Below are 22,102 nucleotides of genomic sequence, written 5' to 3'. Positions count from 1 at the left end.
TTAGGGACCTGCCTCTGCCAGGACCACTGACCATAGGCTCCAAGGAAGGAGCATTAGGACCCAAAGGTCAGTCCTTGAATCCAGTCCTCCTAATGACCTAGGGAGTGAGGCCTCACTGGGACTCACAGAATGTCACTGGGACATTCTGGCTTCTTCTTGGGGAGGGGACATCCAGTCCTCTTTGTGGGCATCCTCCTCCTTGTCACTGACATTGGCTGACACCGAGACCACAGAAGTTCACTAGCCCATCCAGGAAGAATCAGCCCCACATTGCCTGTGCCCTAAAATATGCACTTCTGTCCTCTTTCCTCCCAATCACAGGCCAGACCAGCTGTTCCAAGTGAGGTCCTGCACACCCAGGCGGGGTACACACGGAGCAGTCCCATGAGCCCATGGCCATCACCCAGAGCCCCAGCACATGAACTGCCAGGTGGAAGCCACAGAGGTAGCCACAGGGAACCCACACCTTCCCGACAAGTGTCTGGGGAAACCAGGCTCACACCACGGACAACCAGCCCTGCCCGGAACTGTCCAAGGTTTACAAGCTGAGCAAGATCATGTCATGACAACAGAACAGGCGCTAATAATGGTCCTCACAACCCAAAACACCAACAAGCAAGGGAGGCGTGGTGAGCCTTCACCTGGACAACATAAACATCCGGGAGGGTATAAAATCCGCGAGCCCAACACCTCACACTCACACACACTCACACTCTCAGCCTCCTCCAGCCCCACCGCCCCCACCATGGCCACGTCCACCCTGTCCGTCTGCTCCAGCGACCGGAGCTACGGCAGCCGCGTCTGCCTGCCCGGCTCCTGTGACTCCTGCCCCGACTCCTGGCAGGTGGACGACTGCCCAGAGAGCTGCTGCGAGCCCCCCTGCTGTGCCCCCCCCTGCTGTGCCCCCCCCTGCTGTGCCCCCACCTGCTGTGCCCCCACCTGCTGTGTCCCCCCCTGCTGTGATTCCAGCTGCTGTGCCCCCACCTGCTGTGTCCCCACCTGCTGTGACCCCAGCTGCTGTGCCCCCTCCTGCCTGACCCTCATCTGCACCCCTGCGAGCTGCGGGTCCAGCCCCTGCCCGTCAGCCTGCACCAGCTCCTGCCAGCGCTCCCCCTGCCAGGAAGACTGCTGTGTGTCTGTCTGCTGCAAGCCCGTCTGCTGCACCCCTGTCTGCTGCACCCCTGTCTGCTGCAAGCCCGTCTGCTGCACCCCTGTCTGCTCCGGGCCCTCCTCCTGCTGCCAGCCCAGCCCCTGCTCCTCGTCCTGCTGCAGACCGTCCTCCTGCGTGTCCCTGCTCTGCCGCCCCGTGTGCAGACCCGCCTGCTGCGTGCCTGCCTCCTCCTGCTGTGCCCCTGCCTCCTCCTGCCAGCCCAGCTGCTGCCGCCGGTCCTCCTGCGTGTCCCTGCTCTGCCGCCCTGCGTGCTCCCACCAGGCCTGCTGCGTGCCCGCCTCGGCCCAGAAGTCCTGCTGCTGACCAGCTTGAACTTCTGCCTCCGGCGCTGCTGTCTTTGCTCCTGGGCACAAATGTCCTCTCTCAGGAGCTCTGACGTCCAAGACCATCCTCTGCCCGTCGGTGGACACGCAGCTGCTGCCTACTGGGGACTTGAACATGCCGCCCATCCTTTCCTGAGAAGAGATGCCCACCAGTCCCTCAGTGGAGGGGGACTGCGGATCCCCGGGAACCCTCTTCTGTAGTGCCGGTGGCTCGTGTTCCACGTGACAAAGGCCAGTCGCTATAATCAATAAAATGTTTGTGTCATGACCTAGAGACCAGTGCTTGTTTTCTCCTCCTCCTTGGAGCCCAGAGACCGCTCCAGACTGGAGCTCTTTCTGGTGGAAGCCAACAATAAAGACATATTCTCAAACTCCAAGTTCAAAATCCCTGAGAGATGATGAGGTCTGAATGTGGCTCTGCACACTCCGTGTCCCTTCCCCACCCTGTGGCCTTCCCCACAGTGACGAGCCCTCCCTGGGCCATGGGAGGGGGTGGGCATGGTTGCACAAGGCTTAGACCCTGAGGGGACTTTGGGGTCTAGCCCATGCCTGGCCCCCTACCCATGCAGGTTAAAGGTGAGCTGAGGAGCAACACAATCTAACTGGTGGGAACTTGAGGGTCCAGTGCCTAGCACCACGCTGACTCCCTCGGAGAGAGGTGCCGCCCAGAGGAATGCCTGCATGCTGGTCTGGGCACAAGGGCTGATGCCCTGAAGCACCAGCAAATCCCTGTAGGCCCCCAGAGGGGTGGAAGGGTCAGTTCCGACATCGTTCATTCTATTCAAGACTTCAAGGTCTGATTGGGGAGACAGGGAGAAAAAGATGCCTTGTTGACAAATCCTCAGAACAGTGGAAGATGATGAGCCTGCAGTCTCAGTGGACCACAAGTGCTAGAGAGTCAAGTGGGCACCAGTCAGACCACCAGGTCAGCATCAGGCTCCCTACTCACCCCTTGTGCCAGGAACAGACGGAAGAGGCCCCCAGGAGCAGAGCAGCAGAGGCCCGGCAGGCAGGAGGAGGAGCAGAAGGTATCTACCTCTCCACAGCGGCTGGCTCCCTCCCCTGCCCCAAGTTAGCTCTACCCCAGGGAGGTGGAGACAGAGCAAAAACCTCAGGGGGCCTTTAAAGAGAAAGGGGCTGGGTTGCAAACCCACCTTGACTCTTAAATCCCTCAGTCTGCCTGAACTTACTGAAAACCTGTACCCATTACTTGCCTGTTTGAAGAGAAATGTGACCACCTGCACAGGTAAATGAACACGGACCTCGATGGATTCTTCACCGCACAGAGTTAAAGACATGGAGGAAGCTTCCACCGCATCCGTAACCAAAGACTGAAGTGCAGGGATGTAGAATCCCGTGGACACCAGCAAAGCACAGTGTAGCCAAAATAGCGTGTGGGAGGGATGGGCGGCGGGCCCTGCAGGACACTCCCTGGCTCTGGCCCAGTGGCTCCAGAACATCTAGGACCTTCTGACGGCTCCTGAAGGAAAGTTGGTCACAGCTGGAAAAGGCATGGCCGGCCACCGGTGGCCAGGCTGCTCCCGGCCAGGGCGTCTACATGGTAGGCTGAACTGCTCACAGACGGGGTGTCTACAAGGTCAGCCAGGCTGTTTACTAATGAGCATCTACACAGTCAGCCACACTACTCACTGACAGGGTTTCTACACAGTCAGCCAGACTACACACTCATGGGGCGTCTGTACAGTCAGCCAGATTGCTCACAGACAGGGTGTCTACACAGTCAGCCAGGCTCTTCACTGATGGGGCGCCTACATAGTCAGTCACACTGCTCACTGATGGGGTATCTACACAATCAGCCAGATTGCACACAGATGGGGTGTCTACATGGTCAATCAGACTGCTCACAGACAGGGTGTCTACAAGGTCAGCCAGGCTGTTTACTAATGAGCATCTACACAGTCAGCCACACTACTCACTGACAGGGTTTCTACACAATCAGCCAGATTGCACACAGATGGGGTGTCTACACGGTCAGTTAGTCTGCTCACAGATATGGCGTCTACATGGTCAGCCAGATGATTCCTGGCTAGGGCATCTACACAATAAGCTGTCTGCTCACAGATGAGGCATCTAAACGATCAGTCTCAGTGTTCACAGATGGGGCATCTACACAGTCAGACAGACTATTCCTGGCTGGGACGTCTACACAGTAAACTGTCTGCTCACAGAGAGTCTACACAGTCAGCCAGGCTGCTTATAGACAGGGGGTCTATACGGTCAATCTGACTGCTCACAGATGGGGTGTCTACATGGTTAGTCAGAGTGCCCACAGGCAGGGCCTCTATGCAGTCAGCCAAACTGCTCCAGCCTGGAGCGTCTACACAGTCAGATTACTTTTAGATGGGGCATCTACGCAGTCAGCAAGACTGCTCACAGATGGGGTGTCTACCCAGTCAGCCAGACTACTCACGGACAGAGCAACTACACAGTCTGCTGGACTGCTCCATGCCGGGGTGTCTACACTGTCAGCCAGGCTGCTCACGGAAGGGGTGTCTACACAGTCAGTCTGACTGATCAGAGATGGGACAGCTACATGGTCAGCCAGGCTGCTCACAGATAGGGAGTCTACACGGTTAGCCAGCCACCACTGCCCAACGGTGGGGAGGGAGTGGTGGAGTCGGAGGTGACAGGAGTCTTTACCTCGGGAGGCTTCTTTAACACGTGTACACAGTGCGGGGACAATGCCCGATGCTCTGAGACCCTCCAGATCTCGGGGAGCCCTTCTGTGGGCAGCTCCCAGGACCCGGATACCCCCATAACCATCATGTCTCAGACTGGGACGGTCACTGCCCTCAAAAGCGTCACTGAGGACTGGGGCAGGCTCCCCCGCTGTCTGGCGGATGGCGCCATGGCTGCCGGTGTGCCTGGAGGGAGGGTGTCTGCAAGGTGAGGGCATGACCCGCAGGGGCTGGACACCCGTGACGGGGAGACAGGCGGCCGGTGTAGGGTCTGCATGGGACCAAGGATGAGGCAGAGCTGCACACAGTAGGTGCTCTACGAGTCCCTCTGAATTTCCCATCACGTATCCCGTGACCTCACAATAATGGACATTTCCAGATCCATGGATCCGTGGTCCCGTCGCAGGAAGGACCCCCCCAGCACTCCTCTTAGACTATTTCTTGGTTCTCAGATAGCTCCCCACTGGCACCCTGGTGTGCCCCAGCTCCCTTGAGCTGATGACCGTGCACGCTCTGGGCGTCTCCCACCTCCCGCCCAGGGAGGCCCCAGCATCCTTGCTCTTGGGTGGTCTGTGGTCACACCACAGGGGCTAAGCCCACGCTGTCAGGGGCAGGTTCTGGGCCAGGTGTCCCAATCCAGAACAGTGCAGGCTCCACGCATGGACACACAGGAGGGCAGCCACCCGAGGCTCTGCCACAGAGAAGCTCTGTCTGTGCCGTGGTCCCTGAGACAGACCGCACACACAGTGGCCACAGCGGCACCAGCGGACTCTCTCATGGCTCCATGGCCAGAGTCTGGAGCGGGCGTCATGCACTGAAACCAGGGTGTGGCAGGCCTGGGTCCTCCCGGAACACCTGCACGACCCGTTCCCTGTCCCTCCCAGCCACTAGTGGTGCCACCAGCTCCATTGGCATCTACAAGACCAGCAGAACTGCTCACAGGTGGGGCGTCTACACCATCCACGGGCTACCGTTGCCCACGGAGAGAAGGAGTCGGAGGTGACGGGGCTCCAAGCCCGCAGCCCAGTGTCCCTCTTCCCACGGCCTCCTCTTCCGCAGCTGTCATTCCTCTCCCTTCTCCCACGTCCCTGGGATGACGTGAGCCCCCGAACCAATCCAGGACAGCTCCCGGGGCAAGACCCTCAGTTTACCCCGTCTGGGGAGCCGCCATGCCTGCAGTTCTGCAGAACCTGTGTTCACTGGTTCTGGGGATGAGGGTGTGGACATCTCCGGGAACCATGGAAGTCACCCACAAAGCCCTGTCCCCCCGAATGGGAGAAGGAAGAGCCCTACTCGTCTGTAGGGCGTACACTTTCATTTTGAACTGGGTTGGCTCCGCATATTGGTTGCTGAGCAGGGGACCTTTTTACCTAAAAAGGGTCAAACCCCAAAGTTAGGGATTCGCCCTCAGTACCCCCAGCAGAGTAAGAAATAACCTCGCTGGTTCAAGGGACCAAAGGGGACCAAAGGAAGCCCAGGGCCCAGAGGCCCTGAGTTAGGAGCTCCCACTCACCTAAGAGGCCACCCCTGAGTGGCCAGTCCCCCAGGGTACAGACATCTGGTAACCTGTGGCCTGTCCACAGAGGGAGCGTTTCTGAATTCTGAGAGCCATGCCCGGAGGAAGCAGTTCAGGGACAGGCATAAAGGAGAGACGGTGCACACACTCAGTGGGTTTCAGATCACTCTGGAATTTATTAGACTTTTGTGCAGGGCTGCAGAGCTGGGCACTCCACACCAGCCAGAGACACTGGGGGCGACTCTCCGCCTAGGTACGGGGGATCAAGTGACTTTGCTGTAAGATGGTCTAGTCGGGTCCAGAAGGTCTGACGTGGGTGATGTCTGGGCTGCCTGGTAGGAGTTGGGAGAGCAGCTACTTCTGACAGCACGGAGGAGGGGTCCTAGGAGGCCATGAGCTCAGCAGCACGTAGGGGTGCTGCAGGGGACAGGCCTGCAGAGCAGGGTGGGGCAGGAGGGCTGGCAGTCCCCAGAGGACTGGCAGGAGGGAGCCACATACACAATGGGCTTACAGCTCACGGGCACGCACACAGCTGGCTTACAGCTCACGGGCATGCACACGGCTGGTTTGCAGCTCATGGGCACGCACACGGCTGGCTTGCAGCTCACGGGCACGCAGCAGGACGTCTGGCAGGAGCTGGGCACGCAGCAGGACGTCTGGCAGGGGCTGGGCACGCAGCAGGACGTCTGGCAGGGGCTGGGCACGCAGCAGGACGTCTGGCAGGGGCTGAGCACATAGCAGGACGTCTGGCAGGAGCTGGGCACGCAGCAGGCCTGCTGGCAGCCCGTGGAGCAGCTGGACTGGCACATGGCGGCGTGGGGCTGGAGTGGAGTCAGGGTGGAGGACGGGGCTGGTCTGGAGGCTCCTTCCCCAGGCAGCCTTTATACCCGGGCTGTGGCATCCTGGCAACAAGCCACACGGGGGCCTTCCTCCGGGTTGCCTGATTGTTTTCCTCCTCTTCCTCCTCCTCTGTGCGTCTCTTCCTGGAGTTTCCTGGTGGAAGCGACTCTGTTCAGGAAACTGTGACGGCTGGAGGCTCAGTGTGACCCAGCAGCCCCGTGATTTCTCGACTCAGCCCAGGTAGGATGGTGAAGGACCATCGGCTGGGGACAAGGGCCCCCATATGAGGAATTTCCAGGTCCTCCCCGAGCTCACGTACGCTGTCCTCTGTCCACACAAGCACCATCCTGCTCGCCAGACCGGGAATCCCTGTTTTGATTTGGAAACTCCGTGATCCAAAAGGTCTTCCCAAGGGACCAGAGCCCAGCGGCTGGGCTCCTCACTGGGGACAGCCGTGGCCGTGGCATCCACCATGTCATCCGGTCCCGGCTTTGTGCCACGTTATCTCTCGTCATTGACTAGTCACCAGTCCTTGCCGCCATCCGAGGGGTAGGGGTAGCCCACGTACGCGGATGCGCGACTGGATTCCGGGATGTGTGCGCGCTCTCCCACTGCGGCCCAGAAGCAGGCCTTTCACTCTGGGTCTGCGGTCATTACCATTGCGCCAAATTATGCTGGGGTTTTAGGGGTTTTCTGGGACTCTTGGATCTGTAAGTTAGAATTTAAAAAAAAAAATCTAATTTGGGAGGTTGCCTGAATGACTCAACTAGTTAAGCATCTGATTCTTGATCCCAGCTCAGGTCTGGATCTCAGGGTCATGAGTTCAAGCCCTGCATAGGGCTCCAACTGGGCATGGAGCCTACTTGAAAAAGCAGGGAGAATTGTCTATTATTTATGCTTCAATATCATTCTCTTCTTCTCCATGGGTTGAAATTGATTCTTGTTGGACTTCCTGATATTGTCCATAGACCCCTTCATGATTCTTAATTCTGTTCTCTCTTCCTCCGATTGGGTGATTCCTACTGATGTGTCTTCACATCGACAGTCTTTCTTATTCTATCAGCTGGGACCCCGATGCCTGGACTCACGCTGTGTGGTCTGCACTTGTCCCCCTGCACCTGCTGCCCAGTGCCCGCACAGCAGGATTTCCCACTGTTTCGGGAACGTGCCCATCTCTGCGCTGGCGTCCTCACGCCCCCAGGGCTGCTTCTGCTTGGAACCCCGCCCCTCCCCCCGCCCCAACATCCCCCACATCATGCCTACTCAGCGTCGCCTCCACACACAGGTCCCCAAACCACTCGCCAGCATCCCCATTCCTCTCCACCTGCTGAGCCTGTTTCCTTCCTGGGGCTCAGTCCGTCCTGGCATCATTTCATGCGTTAACTTTCATGCTTTTGCTTATTCATTGCCCCATGAGGCTCACAAGGCTAGGACGTCTCTATAGCCAGCCCACAATATACATTTGTTCATAATCAAATCAATGATTGTATAGATTACTAGAAGGCAGAAGCTGGTCAACTTTCTACAAAGAAAAGAGAGTAAGTTTTTCAGGCTTTGCAGGGGTTTGGTCTCTCTCATAACCACTCCACATTGTACTGCAAGCCCTAGACAGCATGTAAGCAAATGAGCGTGGCTGTTTCCAATAAAGCTTTATTTACAAAACAAGGAGAGGGCCAGATTTGTCCCACAGACTGCCCTGGTTCCCAGTTTGCAGATCCCCAGTTTAATGTTTTCCTGTGCAAAATAGAAGCCCAAGAAGCATTACTGCCTCAAAGTCACCACCGACGGCAGTGAGACAAAAAGGAATAAAGGACGCGATACCCAGTGGGGCCAGCGGTGCTCTGTGCACAGTCCTGGCCTGGAGAAACAGCATGAGCCCCACGTAAAGGCAAACCAGAACATCCTGTTTACAGAAGAAGGAATTGGCCTCTCAGCCAAACTCATTATAGTGGAGCAAAACACAGGGGAGCACATCCCACGACAAGATGTTGGGGAAACAACTATGAGGAAGTCAACAGCTGTGCTTCTGTGTTGCCGGGACGCCTACTGCCCGGGTATAAAGGCCGCCCGGGGCAGGAGCCTCCAGAACTCACCGCCCTCCTCCCTGACTCCACTCCAGCCCCACGCCACCATGTGCCACACCAGCTGCTCCACGGGCTGCCAGCCGGCCTCCTGCACTCCCAGCTCCTGCCAGACGTCCTGCTACGTGCCCGTGAGCTGCCAGCCCACCGTGTCTGTGCCCATGAGCTGCAGGCCCGCCATGTCCGTGAGCTGCAAGCCCGCCGTGTACGTTGTCCCCTCCTGCCAGTCCTCTGTGTGTGTGCCCGTGAGCTGCAAGCCCCTCGTGTTCATGGCCTCCTCCTGCCAGTCCTCCGGGGGCTGCCAGCCCTCCCGCCCCACCCTGCTCTACAGACCCATCTCCTGTAGCACCCCGTCCTGCTTCTGACCGGGATCCCCCCACCAGCTGCTCCCAGGGCACAGGGGCCACACCTGCGCCCCTCCTGGGGCAAGTCTTCAGCGGCCTCCGGGTTCTGCACAGGCAGATGAAGAACGTGCCCAATAGACCCTCAGAAGCCCATGGCGAGGATGTGGCAGGATGACCCGGATCCCTCTGTGACCCAGCGTACCCCTGTGGGAGGCCTAGTTTCCGGGGTCCTCTACCTCCAGCAGGAACCAGCCCTGTGTGACCCAAATAAATCATGCTTTCCTCATGCAGCTTGTCCCTGGTTTATCTTCATGTATTTCCAAGTTCTTTTCTCAAAGACGTATACAGCCATGAGCAGAGCAGCCGCTCCTCAAAGAGCCCTCCCTCCAACAGCTCAGCTGGAGGTGGGGAGACGGTCCGTGGAGGGTGCAGGGGGAGGTGCCGTTCCCACATCCAGCACCTGAGACTCACCTAGTAGATGGGGAAGGGCAGCGGAAAAGCTACCCCCACGGAATAGGGGACAGGAATCAGAGCATGACCACAGGGAGGGCAGTGAAAGCTCACATAAACCCACCCCAACTACAGAGTGAAGTCTGGCCATTGCAGGGAAGAGTGGCAGGAAGGGAGAAAGCCTCACCCTCCAAGACCTGGTCACATAGGGCCCGCTCACGACTGACCCTGGAATAGGACAATGGAGCCCTCCTGGCTCCCACTCAGCCTGGCTGGTACCGCTGCAGGAGCAACAGCAGTCATGCAGTCACGGGGTGGGGGTTGGGTAGGGAGGAGGCAGGCATGTGGAGAGGTCCCCTCCATGTGCCAGGCACACAGGGATAGCTGAAAACTTAGGGCAGAGCAGGAATGCTGTGCCTCCAGCCCTTGCCCTAGGCACATGGCACTGGAAGCCCACCACAGAGGAATCCAAAGTCTTAGGTACCTTGAAGGTCATCACAATAATGACAAAACCCAAACCAAGGTCAGCATCTGAGCAGGTTGATCCAAACTTCCCCCCACCACACTAATGACCTGACAGAAGAGACCACCCATTTCCCAGAGGAAACACTTTTTAATGTCAATTTCAATTAATACATGATATCTGATGTTCAATAAAAAATTAGAAGACATACAAAAAAGTAAGGAAATCCGTCCACTGTCAGGGACAAAGCAATCAACAAAACTGGACTCAAAAATGACCCAGATATTGGAGCTATCAGACAGAAACAGTAAAATAACTATGAGGAGTGAAGTAAGTCAGAGAAAGACAAATAGTGTATGATCTCACTTATATGTGGAATTTAAAAAACAAAATAAAACAAGATCATAAATACAGAGAACAAGACTGTTGGTTTCCAAGGGTAAGGGGTGGGAGAGTGAAATGGTGAGGGTTATCAAAAGACACAAACTTGCATTCACAAAATAAATAAGTCCTCATGATGTAATGTACAGTCTAGTGACTGTAAAAGAAAACATGTTATTATATTTAAAGAAATAAAGGAAAGAAATGTAAATAGAAGAACAGAGTGTCTATTAAAATAGAAGAAAGAAATGGACTTGAGGGAACCAAAGATAACTTCTAGAAATTAAACAAAAAAGTCAAGTAATGGAAATTAGAAACAGTGGACAACTTAAACAGAATATTAAACATAGCTGAAGAGAGAATTAGAAAAATAAGAAGGCAGGTCCAAAGAAAGTATCCAGAATGCAGCAAAAAGAGTCAAAGAAGTGGTAAATACATAAGAGATATAAATATTTATGGAGGACACATGGTAAATGTGTAGATAAAAGCATGAGAATGACAAATATTAAATTTAGTGTGATAGTTACCTGTGGGATGGAGTGAAACATTGAATCATGTGGGACAAAGAAGGCTTTTAATTAATTAATTAACTGTGATTAATACATAAATTGGGTTCTTAGACCCAATTTTCATACTGTACCTCCAACAAACAGTGCTCTGGTATACCACTTAGTGTCCTAAAATTCAACTCGGTTCTGCCACTGTCTACTTGGAGACACCATCAGATCCCACAGGTCAATGGCTCAGCCTAGAAGACTGACCCCACACCACTTCAGATGCCAACTGCAAGTTTAGCTTGTTACCTGTGTTTCTGACCAACCAGCTCTAGATCAAAGGTCCTAAGGTTCAATTGATTTGTTAGAGTGGATCACAGTACTCAGAGAAACTTTTACTTACTAGATCACCAGTTTATTATGAAAGGATACAGTTCAGACCCAGCCAGATGGAAGAGATACAGAAGGCAAAGCATGCATGGGGAGAGAGTGTGAAGCTTCCGTGACTCTCCAGGCTCACAATATCACAATATATAAAAGGATAGAGTATAAAACACAGACTACATATTTGAACAGATGGGGAATTTCAGAAGAGATGGAAATTATAAGAGCCAAACAGTTAATATAAAATTCAAAATAGGTAGGAGACAAGATGGCGGAGAAGTAGGAGGAGACGCTGTTTCAACCTGTCCCCTAAAGTGAGCTGATTACCTACAAAAGAACTCTGATCACCCATGAAATCAGCCTGAGATTAGAATTATACACGTCTGGATCCCTACGGGGGCAGAAGACACCAGTGGACAGGTAAAGCAGAGTGGGAACATCGGACTGATATCAGAAGATAAACAAAAGGGGGAGGGAGCCACCAGAAGCAACCCTTTGGAAAGTAATACCCCAATACGAGAGTGCCCTGTGGTTGGGGACCAGCATTAACTTGGAGTCTGCTTGAAAGCACTCAAAAAGAGCAAAAGATCTTAAGGGGAAATTGGTGGAATTGGGTGATTAAGGACAGGGGATTAAGCCCAAGGACCCAGGATGGCCCCACCACCGGTCAGGAACCAGAGAGAGCAGTGAAGAAGCCAGGCCTTGGTCCCTGAGCCACCAGTGCACCTGAGAGCGTCTGGGTGGCAGCACCCGTGAGGGTGAGGGAGCCTGCTGTGGATGCTAGCAGGCAGAACCACAGCCTTTTGCACTCTGCACGTGCACTGTGCGACCAGGGTCTGAGTCGCGCCCCACACCCTCCCCTGAGAGAGATGCGTGCAGGCGCCAGCCGGTGCTCTCTCAGACCCGGAGAGTCTGAGCACTTTCAGCCCAGGCCAGCATGAAAATCTCAGTGCGCTATCTCTGCTTGGGACCTCTCTGGCGGTTTGGAGCTCCCCAGACAGCTGCAGCTAGTATTTCTCGTGGTTTTGGGTACAAGCAGGAATTCCTGTGACCCCAGAGACTGTGACTGGGGATGTGCTCTGCCAGTGGCAGAGGTGGAATTTATGTGCTCTGGAGCACCCAGAGGGGAACAGACTGAGGCTTCTCTCTGAGAGGGAGGTCTGGGTGCAGTTTGCTTTCCTCTAAACCTCCAAAGAACCACTGAGAGCGGCTAAGGGGAGAAACAACAAACTAACACACAAACAAAAAAACTCCAGGGAACAAAAGCCTGAAAAACTAGTTTCTTCAGAGCCCAGCCCCTTGATGGTGGCAGGAGGACTCAACTCTAGCAAGACTCCCCGAAAACCACGCAGCAGGCCCCTCCCCCAGAAAGCCAGCCAAAAACAAAAAACAAAAAACAACCACCACTACTTCATAGATACAACTTTTATTTTTAATTTGTTCTCACTGTTGTGATTCTTTTCATTTTTTTCATATAACTTTTTAACCTATTTACCATCACAATGAGATGTTCAGTACATCAAATTCCATAATAACCTTTTAACCTGAACTTTTTTGATATGTATACCTGTGTTTTTCTTTTGCTTTTCTATTTTTTAATTTATTTTATTTTATTATTATTTTTTAATATTCATATAGAGATAAGCTTCAAGGTAATCCCCTTTCCCCAATCAATGCTACGCCTATAGGTAAACCAGTTTTAATCCCCCTTTACCTCAGGAAAGTTAAGTCCTTTAACAAAGATATCAAGATACATCCAGAAGGAATCAAAATAACCTTCCTTGCACACACTGAGAATTTATAACCACCCTCCCATTTTTTCTTCTGTCAGTTTTTCTGTGTATTTGTTTTTGTTCTGGTAGTATATAAATCTTATACTTGGTGTTCATTTTCACGGGGTTCTTTTATTTATTTTTCCTCTTGTCATCTACTTTTGTCGGTCTTTTTGTTTGTCTGTTTTTGTTTGCATACTTCATAAATCTTACCTTGGGGCCCATTTGGGCTGGGCCTTCTTTTACTTTATCTTTCCTTTTTCCTTCCTCTCTCTCTCTTTTTTTCTTTTTTCTTTCTTTTTGGTGGGGACTCTTGATTGCTCAGAAGCATTCCAGGGTGCACCTTGCCTGCATCATGGTTGATACATTCAGATACACATCCATTCAGCCATCTCTCACCAAAATGACAAGGAGGAGGAATGCCCAACAGAAGAAAAATTCAGAGACTGGGCCCTCTCCATCAGAGCTAGTGGATATGGACATAAACAGTATGTTGGAAAGGGAATTCAGGCTAACAATCATCCAGGCAATAGCTAGGTTGGAGAAAGTCTTTGATGACAAAATGGAATTGATTAGGGCAGAAGTGAAAGCCACCAGGGATGATGTTAACAATGCTCTCAATGAGTTCCAATCAAATCTAAATTCTCTAAAAGCTAGGGTAACTGAGGCAGAAGATAGATTTAGTGATCTGGAGGACAAACAGATAGAGAAAAAGGATCAGGAGGAAGCCTGGAACAAACGACTTAGAAGCCATGAAAACAGAATTAGGGAAATAAATGACACCATGAAATGTTCCAACGTCAGAATTATTGGAATCCCTGAGGGGGAGGAGAAAGAAAGAAGACTAGAAGATATAGTTGAACAAATTCTCCATGAAAATTTTCCCAGTCTGGCAAATGGAACCAGTGTTTGTGTACTAGAGGCAGAATGGTCTCCCCCCAAGATCATAGAATCTAGAAGGACCTCGAGACACCTGATTGTGAAAATGATGAATCATAATTTTAGACAGGAGCTCTTGAAAGCAGCTAGGGGGTAGAAATCCCTTATGTACAGAGGAAGGCCCATCAGAATAACATCAGACCTGTCCACAGAAACCTGGCAAGCCAGAAAGGGCTGGAAAGATGTATTCAGGCCACTAAATGAGAAGAACATTGAGCCAAGAATACTTTATTCAGCAAGACTGACATTCAAAATGGATGGAGAGATAAGTAGCTTCCAAGACTGGCAAGGTTTAAAAGAGTATGTGACCGCCAAGCTGACACTGCAGGAAATATTAAGGGGGGGTTCTATAAAAGAGGAAAAAAACCAAGAATATCATTGAACAGAAATATATGGAGGCAATCTATAGAAACAAAGACTTCACAGGTAACACAATATCAATAAAAACGTATCTCTCAGGAATCACTCTCAATGTGAATGGCCTAAACGTGCCCATAAAACAACACAGGGTTGCAGATTGGAAAAAACAACAGGACCCATCCATATGTTGTCTATAAGAAACCCATTTTGAACCTAAGGATACATCCAGACTGGAAGTAAAGGGATTGAGAAGCATCTTTCATGTCAGTGGGCCTCAAAAGAAGTCTGGGGTAGCAATTCTCATATCAGATAAATTAGATTTTAAACTAAAGACTGTAGTCAGAGATACAGAAGGACACTACATAATTCTTAAAGGGACTATCCACCAAGAAGATCTAATGATTGTAAATATTTATGCCCCCAATATGGGAGCAGCCAATTACATAAGAAAACTGTTAATCAAGATAAAGAGTCATATTGATATGAATATATTAATAGTAGGAGATCTTAACACGCCTACCTCAGAAATAGACAGAGCATCCAAGCAGAAAATCAATAAAGAAACAAGAGCATTGAATGACACATTGGACCAGATGGACCTCATAGATATATACAGAACATTCCACCCTAAAACAACAGAATACTCATTCTTCTTGAGTGCATGTGGAACCTTCTCCAGAATAGACCACATACTGGGTCACAAATCAGGGCTCAACTGATACCAAAAGATTGAGATTATTCCCTGCATATTCTCAGATCACAATGCTTTGAAACTGGAGCTCAACCACAAGAAAATTTTGGAAGGAATTCAAACACCTGGAAGCTAAAGACCACCCTGCTTAAGAATGCTTGGATCAACCAGGAGATCAAAGAAGAACTGAAACAATTCATGGAAACCAATGAGAATGAACACACTTCAGTCCAAAACCTATGGGATAGAGCAAAGGCTGTCCTAAGGGGGAAATACATAGCCATCCAGGCCTCCCTCAAAAGAATTGAAAAATCCAGAATACACTAGCTGTCTCTACACCTTAAAGAACTGGAGAATCAACAACAAATTAAGCCAACTCCACATACAAGAAGGGAAATAATCAAGATTAGAGCAGAGATCAATGAGATAGAAACTAGAGATACAGTAGAACCATCAATGAAACTAGAAGCTGGTTTTTTGAAAGAATCAATAAGATCGATAAACCGCTGGCCATGCTAATCCAAAAGAAAAGAGAGAAGGCCCAAATTAATAAAATTATGAATGAAAAGGGAGCGATCACAACTAACACCAAGGAAATAGAAACAATCATCAGAAATTATTATCAATAGTTACATGCCAATAAGTTAAGAAACCTAGATGAAATGGATGCATTCCTGGAAAACTATAAACTTCCAAAATTGAACCAGGAAGAAATTGACAACCTGAATAGACTGATATCTAGTAACGAGATTGAAGCAGTGATCAAAAACCTCCCAAAAAACAAGAGCCGAGGACCTGATGGATTCCCTGGGGAATTCTACCAAACTTTCAAAGAAGAAATAACACCTATTCTCCTGAAGCTGTTTCAAAAAATTAGAGCAGAAGGAAAGCTTCCAGACTCTTTTTATGAAGCCAGCATTACCCTGATCCCCAATCCAGGCAAAGACCCCAGCAAAAAGGAGAATTTCAGACCAATATCCCTGATGAATATGGATGCTAAGATTCTCAACAAGATCCTAGCAAATAGGATCCAACAGCACATTAAAAAGATTATCCACCATGACCAGGTGGGATTCATCCCTGGGTTTCAAGAATGGTTCAACATTCGCAAATCAATCAATGTGATAGAACAAATCAATAAGAGAAGAGAGAAGAACCACATGGTCCTCTCAATTGATGCAGAAAAAGCATTTGACAAAATCCAGCATCCGTTCCTGATTAAAACGCTCCAAAGTATAGGGAGAGAGGGAACATTCCTCAACTTTATAAAGTCTATCTATGAAAAACCCATAGCAAATATCATCCCCAATGGGAAAAAGCTCACAGCCTTCCCATTGAGATCAGGAACATGACAGGATGCCCACTCTCACCACTCTTGTTCAACGTAGTATTAGAAGTCCTAGCAACAGCAATCAGACAACAAAGGGAAATAAAATGTATTCAAATTGGCAATGAAGAAGTCAAACTCTCTCTCTTCGCAGATGACATGATACTTTATATGGAAAACCCAAAAGACTCCACCCTCAAACTACTAGAACTAATACAGCAATTCAATAATGTGGCAGGATACAAAGTCAAAGTACAGAAATCATTTGCTTTCGTATACACTAACAATGAAAATACAGAAAGGGAAATTAGAGAATCGATTCGATTTTCTATAGCACCAAGAACCATAAGATACCTGGGAATAAACCTAACCAAAGAGGTAAAGGATCTATACTCAAGGAACTACAGAAAACTCATGAAAGAAATCGAAGACACAAAAAGATGGAAGACCATTTCATGCTCATGGATTGGAAAAATAAACAATGTTAAAATTTCTATACTTCCTAGAACAATCTATACTTTCAATGCCATTCCAATCAAAATTCCACTGGCATTTTTCAAAGAGCTGGAGCAAACAATCCTAAATTTGTATGGAATTAGAAGAGACCCCGAATTTCTAAGGAAATGTTGAAAAAGAAAAACAAAATTGGGGGCATCACGTTGCATGATTTCAAGCTTTACTACAAAGCTGTGATCACCAATACAGCATGGTGCTGGCATAAAAACAGACACATCAACCACTGGAACAGAGTAGAGAGCCCAGATGTGGACCCTCAACTCTATGGTCAAATAATCTTTGACAAAGCAGGAAAAAATATACAGTGGAAAAAAGACAGTCTCTTCAATAAATGGTGCTGGGAAAATTGGACAGCTACCTGTAGAAGAATGAAACTCAACCATTCTCTTACACCATACACAAAGCTAAACCCGAAATGGATAAAAGACCTCAACCTGTGGCAGGAATCCATCAGAATCATAGAGGAGAACATAGGCAGTAACCTTTTCAATATTAGCCACAGCAACTTCTTTCAAGATATGTCTCCAAAGGCAAAGGAAACAAAAGCAAAAATGAATTTTTGGAACTTCATTAAGATCAAAATCTTCTGCACAGCAAAGGAAACAGTCAACAAAACAAAGAGGCAACCCATAGAATGGGAGAAGATATTCACAAATGACAGTACAGACAAAAGGCTGATATCCAGGATCTATAAAGAACTTCTCAAACTCAACACACACAAAACAGATAATCATGTCAAAAAGTGGGCAGAAGACATGAACAGATACTTCTCTGATGAAGACATACACATGGCTATCAGACACATGAAAAAATGTTCATCATCACTAGCCATCAGGGAGATTCAAATCAAAACCACATTGAGATACCACCTTACACCAGTTAGAATGGCCAAAATTAACAAGACAGTAAACAACATGTATTGGAGAGGATGTGGAGAAAGGGGAATGCTTTCTCTTACACTGTTGGTGGGAATGCAAGTTGGTGCAGCCACTTTGGAAAACAGTGTGGAGATTCCTCAAGAAATTAAAAATAGAGCTTCCCTATGACCCTGCAATTGCACTACTGGGTATTTACCCCAAAGATACAGATGTAGTGAAAAGAAGGGCCATCTGTACCCCAATGTTTATAGCAGCAATGGCCATGGTCGCCAAACTGTGGAAAGAACCAAGATGCCCTTCAACGGACGAATGGATAAGGAAGATGTGGTCCATATACACTATGGAGTATGATGCCTCCATCAGAACGGATGAATACCCAACTTTTGTAGCAACATGGACGGGACTGGAAGAGATTATGCTGAGTGAAATAAGTCAAGCAGAGGGAGTCAATTATCATATGGTTTCACTTATTTGTGGAGCATAAGAAATAACACGGAGGAAATGGGGAGATAGAGAGGAGAAGGGAGTTGGGGGAAATTGGAAGGGGAGATGAACCATGAGAGACTGTGGACTCTGAAAAACAATCTGAGGGTTTTGAAGGGGCAGGGGGTGGGAGGTTGGGTGAGCCTGGTGGTGGGTATTATGGAGGATATGTATTGCATGGAGCACTGGGTGTGCTGCATAAATAATGAATTCTGGTACACTGAAAAGAAATTTTAAAAATTAAAAATTTTTAAAAAGTTCAAAATACACTGTCAGAGATTAATTCCTACCATGAGCTCATGAATATACTTCCCACAGCCAAGTGTGGAATCATTCAATTTGAAGATAAGTAAATAGAAATTTCCCATACTAAAACAAAGAGGGGCACCTGGCTGGCTCAGTCAGTGGAGCATGCAACTCTTGATCTCAGGGTTGTAAGTTCTAGCCCCACATTGGGTGTAGAGATTACTTAAAAAAATATTTAAACACACACAAAGAGAAAGTAGGAGGTAAAACAAGAACAAAACATCAAAGAGCTCTAGGAAAGCATCAAGGCATCACTAATGTGTGTAATTAAAGTCCCAGAAAGGGGCACCTGGGTGGCTCAGTGGATTAAAGCCTCTGCCTTCAACTCAGGTCATGATCCTGGGGTCCTGGGATCAAGCCCCACATCGGGCTCTCTGCTGGGTGGGGAGCCTGCTTCCTCCTCTCTTTCTGCCTGCTTCTCTCTGCCTACTTGTGATCTCTGTCTGTCAAATAAATAAATAAATAAACTTAAAAAAAAGTCCCAGAAAAGCAGGAGAGAGAGAGAGAAGGCAGAAGAAATATTTGAAGAGATAAGAGCTGAGAAACTTTCTAAATATAATGAAATACATAAAACCATAGATCCAAAAAGTTCATAGTACCTCAAGTAGGATAAATATACCCCCAACCCCTATAAAGTAGAATGCCTTAGGCACATCATTAAAAGTCTTACTATAAAACTGGAAGAGAAGAGGAAATCTTGAAGGCATCTGCATGAAGAAGACATGCTTCTACAGAACAAAGATAAGAAATTCTTCAGAGTCTAATTACAAAGCATAAAATTCAAAAGACAGCAGAATGACATTTTTAAAATACTAGAAGAGGGTGCCTGGGTGGCTCAGTGGGTTAAAGCCTCTGCCTTCGGCTCAGGTCATAATCTCAGGGTTCTGGGATCAAGCCCCGCATTAGGTTCTCTGCTCATCAGGGAGCCTGCTTCCCTTCCTCTCTCTCTGCCTGCCTCTCTGCGTCCTTGTGCTCTCTTTCAAAAAAATAAATAAATTCTTTTTAAAAAATACTAGAAGAACACTCTATCAACCCTACCAATGTTTTAAGAAAGCATCTTTAAAAATTAAAGTGAAATTAATCACTTCTTCAGATAAAAACTGAGAAAGATTAACCACAGACATACACTACCAGAAATATTAAGAAAATTTCTTCAAGTCAGTGATTGGGAGAGCAGAGAGAAGCCTGATGTACACAAGGGGAAAAAACAGCTCTAGAAATGATTCTAGAGAGAAGTTCAATATAAAAAGCTTTACAAGATAATCAACTGTCTAGAGCAGGCACCATCCCTGTGCACTGGGGGGTCTTCACATGTGTAGAAGTGAAGGAGACAACACCCCTCAGACGATGTGATGCAGAAGTACAGTGCTGTGGAGTCCCGACATTACAGACGGATGGGTAATAGCATTTGGAGGTATGTCGTATTCTATTAAAGGTGTAAATTATAAACTCCACTTCGAAAGATGCGTAACTAATGAAGACCAAAGTAGAGATGAAACGGGATAATTAAAAATACTAAGCCAAAAAAGAGAAAAAAGAAGAGATGGCACAAATAGAGCACAACCAGCAAATGGTATTTACAGTTAAGTATATCAACAACTTCCATTAAATGCAAAAGTTCTAAACATCAGGGGCGCCTGGGTGGCTCCGTGGGTTAAGCCGCTGCCTTCGGCTCAGGTCATGATCCCAGATCCTGGGTTCAAGCCCCACATCGGGCTCTCTGCTCAGCAGGGAGCCTGCTTCCTCCTCTCTCTCTGCCTGCCTCTCTGCCTGCTTGTGATCTCTCTCTGTCAAATAAATAAATAAAATCTTTAAAAAAAAAAAGTTCTAAACATCAAAATCAAAAGACAGAGATTTTTAAGTTGGATAAAAAAGCAAGCCCCAACTATCAGCTGTCTACCAGAAATCTCATGTTAAGTAGAAAACCATAGACAGGTTAAGAGTAAACAGATGGAAAAATATATATACCATTACAAACTCTAATCAAATGAAGTTGGAATGGCTATGTTAATATTTTAAAATGTGTATTTCAGAGAAAGACATGGCACCAAGGATAAAAAGGGATATTACATAATAATAAAGCGGTTGATTCACCAAGAAAACTTAAGAGTCCTAAATGTGTAAGCACCTAACAACAAAGTTTCAAAACAGCTGAAACGGAAAGCTGAAAGAGCTTCAGGGAGAAATGGACAAATCCACGTGTTTTGTCGTCATGGGACTTGAGCTTCTCAGAAGTCAATTGAGCATGTAGACAGAAAATCATTAGGGATATAAAGGGCAGGGGGTACCTGGGTGGCTCAGTCATTAAGCATCTACCTTCAGCTGAGGCATGATACCAGGGTCCTGGGATCGAGCCCTGCTTCTGGCTCCCTTCTCAGTGGGAAGCCTGCTTTTCCCTCTCCCTCTCCCCTGGCTTGTGTTCCCTCTCTTGCTCTCTCTCTGTCAAATAAACAAATAAAATATTTTTTAAAAAGATATAAAGGGCCCAATAATACTGCCGGCCAATTTGACCTCGTGAATATTTATCAAACACCCCACTCAGTAATAGTAGAATACACATTCTTTTCAGTGCATATAGAATATATATCAAAAGACCATGCTTTACACCATAAAATAAACTTCAACAAATTTGAAGGAATTGAAATAATACAATATATTCTCTGACTACAGTGAAATTAAATTAGACATTAATAATAGAAGCATAGCTGGAAACCCCCCACATATTGGGAAGTCATCCAACCCACTTCTAAATAATCCATGGTTCAACAAAAGAAGTCCAAAGAGGAATTAGAAAATATTTTGAACAAAGAGGACAATGTGTCAAAATAGGTGAGAGAGAACTGAAGCAGCATGGACAGGGGAAATTATATCATTAAATGTTTATATTCACAAGGAAGAAAATTCTGAAACCAATTAAGTCTTCACCTTAAACTAGAAAAGAAGAGCAAAGTAAACCCAAAATGAGCAAATGAAAAGAAATGAGCACAGGGTGTTATATGTAAACAATGAATTTTGGAACACTACATCAAAAGCTAATGATGTATTGTATGGTGACTAACATAACACAATAAAAAAAGAAATAACTGAAAATACAAGCAAAAACCAATGAAATAGAAAAAAAAATATATATATATATAACACAATGAAACCAAAAGCTGCTTCTTTGGGAAGAGCAACAAAACTGACAAACTTTAGGGACACCTGGGTGGCTCAGTCAGTTGAGCATCAGACTTGTGATTTCAGCTCAGGTCATGATCTCATGGGTCATGGGATCAAGCCACATTTCAGGCTCTGGGCTTGGCCTGGAGTCTGTTGAGATTCTCTGCCTCTCTCTCTGCCCCTCCCCCCCCCATACACATGCTCTCTCCCTCTCTCTCTCTAAAATTAAAAAAAAATAACAATTTTTTAAAAAGTTTTACAAACTCGGGGTGCCTGGGTCGCTCAGTCAGTTGGCATCTGCCTTTGGCTCAGGTTATGATCTCAGGGTCTTGGGACTGAGCCCCACATCAGGCTCCCTGCTAAGCAGGAGCCTGCTTCTCCCTCTCCCTCTGCCTGCCACTCCTCCTGCTTGTGTTCTCTCTCTCTCTCCCTCAAATAAACAAATAAAATCTTTTTTTAGAAACTGACAAACTCTAGCCTGATCACGAAAGTAAAAAAGGAAAGAAAAGACAAAAATACCAATAT

General features: G+C 48.1%; 3 protein-coding genes across 3 annotated transcripts; 2 read left to right on the top strand and 1 right to left on the bottom strand.

Annotated features, from left to right (window-relative positions):
- The first annotated feature begins 745 nt into the window (after positions 1-745).
- LOC125093399 (keratin-associated protein 10-7-like) lies at positions 746-1,474 on the top strand. Its single transcript, XM_047718467.1, has one exon. It carries the CDS (start codon positions 746-748, stop codon positions 1,472-1,474), a length of 729 nt encoding a protein of 242 aa, XP_047574423.1.
- A 4,564-nt stretch (positions 1,475-6,038) lies between these two features.
- Positions 6,039-6,661, bottom strand: LOC125093434 (keratin-associated protein 12-1-like). The gene has a single exon (XM_047718538.1). The coding sequence runs from the start codon at positions 6,516-6,518 to the stop codon at positions 6,108-6,110; it is 411 nt and encodes a 136-aa protein (XP_047574494.1). The 5' UTR covers positions 6,519-6,661; the 3' UTR covers positions 6,039-6,107.
- Positions 6,662-8,658: 1,997 nt separating this feature from the next.
- LOC125093422 (keratin-associated protein 12-1-like) lies at positions 8,659-9,187 on the top strand. The gene has a single exon (XM_047718514.1). It carries the CDS (start codon positions 8,681-8,683, stop codon positions 8,993-8,995), a length of 315 nt encoding a protein of 104 aa, XP_047574470.1. The 5' UTR covers positions 8,659-8,680; the 3' UTR covers positions 8,996-9,187.
- The last annotated feature ends 12,915 nt before the right edge of the window (positions 9,188-22,102 follow it).

The sequence above is a fragment of the Lutra lutra genome, chromosome 1, assembly GCF_902655055.1.
Source record: "Lutra lutra chromosome 1, mLutLut1.2, whole genome shotgun sequence".
NCBI lineage: Eukaryota > Metazoa > Chordata > Mammalia > Carnivora > Mustelidae > Lutra > Lutra lutra.
This window is presented reverse-complemented; position numbering and strand designations above follow the sequence as displayed.

Bases quoted from the DNA above. Each gene is read 5' to 3' on its own strand.
- LOC125093434 (XM_047718538.1), bottom strand. From the start codon at position 6,518: ATGTGCCAGTCCAGCTGCTCCACGGGCTGCCAGCAGGCCTGCTGCGTG.
- LOC125093399 (XM_047718467.1), top strand. From the start codon at position 746: ATGGCCACGTCCACCCTGTCCGTCTGCTCCAGCGACCGGAGCTACGGC.
- LOC125093422 (XM_047718514.1), top strand. From the start codon at position 8,681: ATGTGCCACACCAGCTGCTCCACGGGCTGCCAGCCGGCCTCCTGCACT.